Source organism: Montipora foliosa, chromosome 12 (genome assembly GCF_036669935.1).
Source record: "Montipora foliosa isolate CH-2021 chromosome 12, ASM3666993v2, whole genome shotgun sequence".
Taxonomy (NCBI): domain Eukaryota; kingdom Metazoa; phylum Cnidaria; class Anthozoa; order Scleractinia; family Acroporidae; genus Montipora; species Montipora foliosa.
In genome coordinates, this window is record NC_090880.1 from 29,659,568 (window position 1) to 29,667,748 (window position 8,181).

Consider the following 8,181-nt stretch of genomic DNA (forward strand, 5'->3'; position numbering starts at 1 on the left):
AGAGTTATCTATGAAAAAACATCGCGTGTGTGAATTAAGTTACCGACTACAGATAGCGAAAAATCAAGCCGTCGACACAAAGTAGTTTTCCTTTTGAAAAGGAAAACTACTTAAGCTGTCGATGACAAACGCGGCCGTTTTGTTATCGGCAACTCCCTTTCTCCCATTTGTGAGCACGTTATCTCTTACTTTAATCCATTTCGCAGCTAGTTAACGCAAACGATTTTAAAGTCGACGGTTCTTCATATTTATTGTTGCAGCCTTCTTGTTGCTATTTTCCTTAAGCTCGATTGACCAGCCGTTTTGTGCGCCCGCGTTCTTCCGCACACACCACGGCTGGAACACTGGTACAGCCAATTGTATTTTTCCACCAAACAGAAAGTCGCCTGCCTGCCAAGCTGATTTCAAAATACTGCGATGGGTGCTACGTCACGAACAAACGATGCGGACCAGTGATCTAGCCGTTCGTTGGAACGAGGATGTTAACCGCACTCCCAAAGTGGCTGGAATCAAGTCTATATTTTCCCAGATTCCACCAAAATGTACCCAGTCTGGTTATCGACAATTAAACTTCTCGTATGTGGAAACGCATTTCCTGACAGTAACATCTTTGAAATTTTCAGCTTGTTACTTAACAAAAAAAGATCCTTTGTGAACGTACTGTAACAATTGCTTTTAAAAATAACTTAACACACTAAGGAAATTTAGAGCAAAATGGACAACAATTTGTGCATAAGCTGCCCCAAATACATTTGTTTGGGAGGATGTGTCACTTCTTCTACTTTTTCTTTTTAGTCTTTTATTTCTGTTTACGTCTTGCTATTTTTAATTCCTTGCTGTCCCTTTGAAATATCAATCAAACGTATTGTAAGGTGAAATGCTCTGTATTTAGTTTTGAAAACCTGTATTAGTAAATTAATAAATTAATAAATTAATTAATTCGTTAAAAAAAAACAGTTGTCGATTCAATTAAGTTGTCGACTGGATATAGTCATCGTTAACAACTTGCCTCGTCTGTGGAGGCCCTTAGAGGGCACTTGAATCAATAAAAACCGCAAGACTGTTGCTGCGTTGTGTGCTAAAGGCTTGTAATTTGAGGATGCTCTTGTAAAGTGACAAGCACAATAAAGGGGGAAAAAATAAGAAAATAGAATTTTTTTTACCAAAAAGTTGGGGGAAATTGAAATTGAAAATAAAAATTAAAGAAGAAATGAAGATATACCAGGATTGCGCATGACCGAGATAGCTGCTTCGATTTACAACCAGAAGGTAATCGATTGATGCGTCATTCCAGTCACCCCTGGCCCTGTTCGCACGCTCATCAGTTCGTATTAAATTAAGTTTATGCAACACAGGGACCTGCCTGCAGACATGGAATGGCGCCTCTTCTGTCGCCAGTGTCGTTTGTCAACTGCCTTCAACGTGCGCTCTTCGCGATTACGAACCCCCAGCGAAGTTCACCATAAAGGAGCCTTCCTCGCGTAGAAGAATACAAAGAGACCCTGATAGTATTAGTCTGGTTGCCACGACGGCAGATGGAAACTCCGAGAAAGCTACTAAATACTCTTCCACTGCTTATAATAAGAACCAAAGGAAATGGTGGTGCTGTTCATAATTCAACTTTTAATTACGACCCGGAAACAGTAATTACGAATACATTTATGATTATTCCAAAGTATCGAATATTAATTTGTCACTTCCGAACACTCCAGAGCCTAAGTAGTAGATCAATGTACTATTCATTTATTACGTGGTAATCAACGCTACATGATCTAAGTCGTCTTGTTCCTTGACCTAATTTAATCTTTTGATCATTGTCTTGTTGCAGCAGTTAATTTTAAATTTGATTATTCCATTGAGTGTCAAATAGGCCACCTTACAACCTCGGTTTCAAAGCGAGGCTAAGTACGACAGTTCTAAGATGGTAAGTCTTAGTATGTAAGCATTAGCAGTGAGACTTTCAGTCCGTGTTTGCATAGCCTGATCGAAACGCTCGGAGGGTTGGGAGAATTCGAGACGGTTATGCACCAGGACTCGCTTTGAAACTGAGGCGGTTATGCAAGCCAGAGACGCAGTCATGTTTATATACCCATGCAAACACACCTATTGGCCAATGAAAGCAGGCGTACTATCTTAGTTGTTTGGGAGTTTAAGCAAAGACGACAGCTACGTCGTGCATTTCTTTGCCGTACTTCACAAAAACAAGGTAAAATCCTCAAATTTTATGTTTTGACGACAACGTGAGCATAAAACAATGGACAATTCAGTTTTCTCTTTTTTTTTACTTTAAAACCGTCCGTACCCATCCACTTACAGGATAGTTCATCCGTATTTTTTGGAAGAAGAACAAGATTGAATAATCACGAAATACTTGAGACCGTAAGCACTAAGTTATATTTTGGAGTAACGTTTTCGATGCCGTTGTCCTTGCTAAACTACCTAATTATTTTATAATACAATATGTCGAACAGATGAGTATTAACAAAGATACAGTCACCATGCAAAAGCATCATTGACAATTTTGCGATCCGAAACTTACTAACTTCCTCTTCAAAACTGATCATGATTCGTCTAGAAATAGCTTCTCCATTCTGAGAAAGTTCCTTTTTAAAACCAACTTTCTTTAAAAGTTGTTCACTAACCGTTACGATAATGTCTTTTTTTGTGTGTGCTGAGAAACGTTTCATTGCTGTAACGTTTTTAAAGGCTCCAGAGAGGTTTCCGTTAAAAAAAAGAAAAAAAAAAACATATCGATCGCTGCTATTCGGTGCTGATAAGCTTAAGTGTTTCTGTCCAAGTAAATAGCACTGTCTACTTAAATGATTACAGTCCCTACAGAAACAACTTACTGGACCAAAATATATCCCATAGCTTTGATATGCTTGTCACCGTTGTCACCTTCGTACCGGGCGTCGTTTCCACACGAACTGTTGGTGTCGTAATAACCTCCAGTGCCAAAGCCAAGCCTTGAGTTACAAGAATCGCACTTGTCCTCGTTGTTACGAACAACGCCAATTCTTGCTTTGGAGAAGCTGGTAGAGTTACACAGAACATTAAAACCCTCCATTAGACAACCTTTTTGTAAGGAAGCCTGTGGACCAATTAGCTTCTTCCATTCAGCCAGGCCAAGTGTTACGTTGCGATATTGCCCATCGGCAATCAGCGAATAGAGAGAATCAGCCGATTTGTTAATGACGACGAAATTTGGGTATTGTGCGGCAGAGATCGTCATACCGAGACAGAGCTTGTTGAAGGAAGTGTTCCAGTAAGTTGGTAACTTTGTTTCTTGTGTGTCAAACCCAGTCTGTCCTCCAGGAAGGTTGTAGGATTCCTTGTTGCTCCAAAAACTCGAATCGTAGATAAACGTTTGCTGTAAAAAAACAAGGAAAGAAACTCTAACAAAAAGGATCAGACATCCAAGCTACGTTTTAGTAACAATGGCCGGTTGAAATGGCGTGTTTGGGGTACGTTAACTGTAGAGGGATCATTTCATTCGGGGATTCGCATAAGACCTTTAAGGGCTCAACGCACTTCTTTGTTGCCTGCATTAGTGACCAGCGGCAACATTAGCTTTGACGGTTGTACCAGGAAGGAATTCCCACTAGAAATCATAATGGACAATAACAATAAAAAGAGCAATTGCAATACACTTATTACCATTATTATCAGAGATGCACCTAATTAGTCTCACGTCCAATAGACCTCTTTCGCTTGCACATTTTTTTTTTCAGCAATACAGATCATATGATAATATACAGGTGTTTTGGTCCTTTGTTTTGTTCATTAAAAAGAGTGCATGCAAGCATGAATATGTCTGCATGCACTCTCTGGCTCAATGCTATAAATCGTAATTTCTCTTTCCCAGATTTCTTTGAGTTTGCCGAAAGTACACTCACTACTCGTACAAGAGCTAATCACGCCTACAAACTTAACTGCAAAAGCGCTGTTTGTAATTGTTACAAATATTCTTTCTTTATTCGCATTGTAAGGAAATGGAACGATTTGCCAAGATATATTGTACATGCCGAATCATTATCAGTTTTTAAGAGTAGTCTGAAAATTTTTTTGAATATTTATTGAATTTATGTTATGTTTATGTTTATGTTTATGTTATGTTTATGTCATGTTTACGCAGCTGTCTGTTAATGTGGGTTAGGGCGCTCGCCTTGAGATCCGGAGATCCTGAGTTCAAGACCCGTTCTGACCTCTGGATGTACCTAACCAACTAGTTTTCCCCTCGAAAAAGCTATTGTTTCGTCCTGTCCGTTTCATTGGCCATTTGGAGTGGTCCATTAATTATGTATGCACTGTATCACAACAGGTATATAGTTCATATACAGCGTAGTGAGTCCGACCTACTTAAAAAAACTTTAACGTCGATTGGAATTTAACTTCAATTCAGAGTTTCTACGATTCAGGCCTGCGCAGAGACAGCCAAAAATGCGTCGGAGTCCGCACGCTGGCATATTAATAAAAGTGATCAGCGTTCCGTGGAACAAGGCAGGTTGGAGTAAATCACAAAATAATACCTTGTTTCCATCAATCTTCATGACCGGTGTCCATCCTCCAGCTCCGCATCCGAAATCTCCAAAGTGACACAAGACGGAAGTTAGTCTGGAGTCCACGTGAAGTGTGGCAAGCACGCTTGTGTCAAGTCTGTAAATTGGACAGTTTAGGATTTAACGATGCATCCAATAATCGCGTTTTGAAGGATTGGAAACGCTAATTTGAAGCAAATATGTTGAGTTCGGAAGTGGAAATTGTAGTTACTCCCGCAAGGGTTTGGAATACCTTGAAAATCTCACACGAGGTTTCCGATGTTTCCAAGTTTGAACTTGGAGCATGGGCATGCAAATTTGGCGCCTTAACCGCTGGACCGCACCGCATTCTACGTGCGGCCATGTCCTAGTGTAGATCATTGTCGTCGGTCAAGCGGTGTGTGCAAAGTTGATTTCTGTTAGTCCTTTCGTGACAACCACCATTTTATTTAGTCAAAAAAGAAGAAAGATTACCATGAGGTAGCAGTTTCAAGTGAACTACATTGGGGTAAAAACTTCTCAGAATAGTAGAGACTAAACGAGCTGAGTTGTTTCAAAAATTCAATGAATGACTTCAATAATTGTGAATTGTTACGGTTTCCCTATTATTATCAAGAAAAAGGCTTTGTTTTGTATCAACAGGGCAACTGTAACCCGCAAAACGAAGCGGCGCTCGAGATATTTAAAAAAAAACTACGCGATTCTGCAATTCATTTATCGCTTGTTCAAACGCTTTCCGGCTTGCAAAAAATGTAAATAAATTTGATTGTTAAAATGATTTTCAATGGTTTAAGCCTTTTTTCGTCTGAGAAGACGTTCCATTTTATTCCGAATTGAAGGAGGAAGTCCCCCAAGTTTTTTGTTTATATTGTTTTCGATCGCGTTTAGTTATGAAAAACTTTCATCTGCGCTTGACTGCTGTTCTTTTACCATCATTCATTATGTTTTGTTTTGGTTTTTACGTTGTTTGCATTAAGAATAGCAAAACTATAGTCGATCGTTTTTGTTCTGATTTGAAGGCCCTTCGTCAAGCGTGCTTGGTCGCCATAGTAACATAATTTAGGGACTTTATAAAACTGAACTGCTCTCGTCCAATGAAAATAGAATAATTTTTACTTTAGTGTTAATCGCGTTTCGGGAAAAAAATGCTATTCACTTACTTCTCCTGCTTATCAGCTTCGAACAGGGCTTTGCATGAGGCAGCTGAAAGAGAAACAAAAATGATTGGTTCAACATTGATTTAAAGAGAGGAAAAAACTAGTGGTAATATACAACAGAAAAACTTGCTACTTGATCAACACTTTCAGCACCAAACATGCCATTCAGATGATCACAGGTACGGGCGCAAACTGCTTGGAAACCCCAGCACCTCGATCGACTTAAGTGACATCAAATACTGACCTATTTCGCAGTGATCTCCCGTGAAGCCAATCTTACAGTTGCAGCGGACAGTTTTTATTTTCAAGTCTGGTACACATGAACCTCCGTTTTGGCAAGGTGAAGAGGCACATTGGATCTGAAATTTTAAAAAAGATCGTCTTTTATACCCAAACTCGTTTAACTTCGACATAATGACCGAGTTTTGGTTATTCTTTCCGTTTTTCTTGAACTTGTTTGTATTCATCTTTTATACACATCGATCAATCCTTTTACTCGTCGACATGCGCATGCCTTCCCCGCGTTCTGCGGGGTAATTCTTGAAGTACTTGTGTTGCTTTTACAACTTGTGTTTTAACGATCTCAAAGCAACGTTTATTTTCATTGTGAAAGAAACAATCTTCCATGTCAGGATACAGACAACTTTCTTCAGACGTAATTGTAAACAAATTATTAACCTTTACAGTGTAAGTTGAAGACAGGATAATTGTCTGACACTTTATAGAACCAACAAATGTTTTGGCCACCCGATTGGAAAAGGAACTTAAATTCCATATGCGAGATTTAAGCAATTGTCTCTTTAAAATAAGGATACAAATGTCACCTTGAATGAAGAGTGGGTTAATTAGAAACGAAAGGACGAAGTGATCGTCGCACATAACTGGACAATTTAAGCAATTGTCGTTTATAGACACCTGAAAGAGTCAGTTGGCTTCAACGGGATACGACCTCGTGACTTCTGCGATGCTGGTGCAATGCTCTAACAACTGAGCCATGAAGCCATTCAGTTTGGAGCACCTGCTCCCATCTGGGATAATTTCTTGCAACACTTTTCCCTTTCGTAAAACTCACCTGAACAGAGAAGTGATGTGAAGTTGCGTTGATCCTAAATTCGTCGGGGTCTCTGTATCGATCAGAAGACAGCAACTCGCACCAGAGCTTGCCATCAGCTCCTCTTGATGCAGCCAGGTTGAAAGACAGGCAAGAGGGATGACTCAGACATTCAAAAGTGCAGTCAAAGACATCGGCAACCGTGTGTGTACCAACTCTTGACACATTCAGATAATGCGAGTCGTCTCTTACAAACACATCTTGTGGCACATGTGGGTGATACCATGTGTTTAATCCTGTACCACGTGATAGCAAGCAAATTACAAATATGGCGGATCACTCGGACGGCCCGGGCCCAGTTGGATGAAAGCGAGGTTAGTGAGGCTTTGCTTTATATTCTGTTTCGTCGTGTCTTCGAGTTGTTGTGTACCCAAATATAATCAGGAAGGACCGAAATCATTTATAGGAGAACATCGTGTCCTTTTTTGAGTTTCCATCTTTGCTTTTGATAAGAAAGAAGTGCATCCACGCAATTCAAGTTTGTTATAATTGTACGTGGGTTTTTTTGCCTTTGCCATAATTTTCCTCTATGAAGTAAGACGTATATACGCCTCTTTTAGGTGGATCCTTCATAAGATTTCATTTAGCAATGGTTTTTGTTCTACGAGACTTGAGATTTTCACCTTCAAACTGCTGAGTGATATTTTTCCTTCCAAGAAAGTAGTTCGTCTTATTAATATATAATATTATTATATACTAAAACAGTGGATCGCGTTGAACGCGCGCGCTGATTGGCTACTCAAACTCCGGATATCCTTTGCTTCGCGGCTCGGTGAATATCCACCACAAGCCACCGATACTGCGGTGAATAGTTTGCTAAATATTAGCTGCTTGGTGTTGATTCTCTCTGCAGTAATGTGAATGCAGCCTTTTGGCCTCGCGATTTTGCAGCAATTTAATTCTAACTAAACCGGTATGCATGTCGGTGGTAAAAGGGACTGATTCTACTTCCGAAGCTTTGACCCGGGTCCGGGATATTTTTGTTCTTGAACGTCTGTTAGAGAGATAGCTGGCTTTTGAAAGGCCTTGTTTGCCTTCTTCTTTTTTTCTTTTTTTTTTTTTTTGAAGGCGTTTTTTTCTGTTTTTGCATTAAGGGCCCACAGACGGATTTTTCGCGCGTTGCTAAGAAAGTGAAATGCTACTTCCGGTGACTGACGTCATCATACCATGAGCTGACAAGAAAACCCACAGAAGAAAAAATCACCGCACTTACTGTTGTTTCCATCGAAGGTTTTTCGAAATAAAAAGAAAACCATGCTTAGCTGGATGCAAAAACCAATACAAATTATCAAACCACTGATTAAATACTCAAATTGCGTAGCAAATACGGAGACAAATTTAGAGATTTCTCTTATTGGTCACGTGACCATGCGCG

General features: G+C 39.7%; 1 protein-coding gene across 1 annotated transcript in view; it reads right to left on the reverse strand.

Annotated features, from left to right (window-relative positions):
- Positions 1 to 1,991: 1,991 nt before the first annotated feature.
- Positions 1,992 to 8,181, reverse strand: part of LOC137979188 (uncharacterized) — a 13,548-nt gene continuing 7,358 nt past the window's right edge. Inside the window, exons 2-6 of the mRNA XM_068826388.1 lie at positions 6,768 to 7,042; positions 5,940 to 6,054; positions 5,699 to 5,741; positions 4,530 to 4,656; positions 1,992 to 3,370 (exon numbers count right to left, since the gene is read on the reverse strand). Of these exons, the coding sequence (XP_068682489.1) occupies positions 2,846 to 3,370; positions 4,530 to 4,656; positions 5,699 to 5,741; positions 5,940 to 6,054; positions 6,768 to 7,042 (1,085 nt within the window). The 3' untranslated portion in view covers positions 1,992 to 2,845. The remainder of the gene's footprint in view (positions 3,371 to 4,529; positions 4,657 to 5,698; positions 5,742 to 5,939; positions 6,055 to 6,767; positions 7,043 to 8,181) is intronic.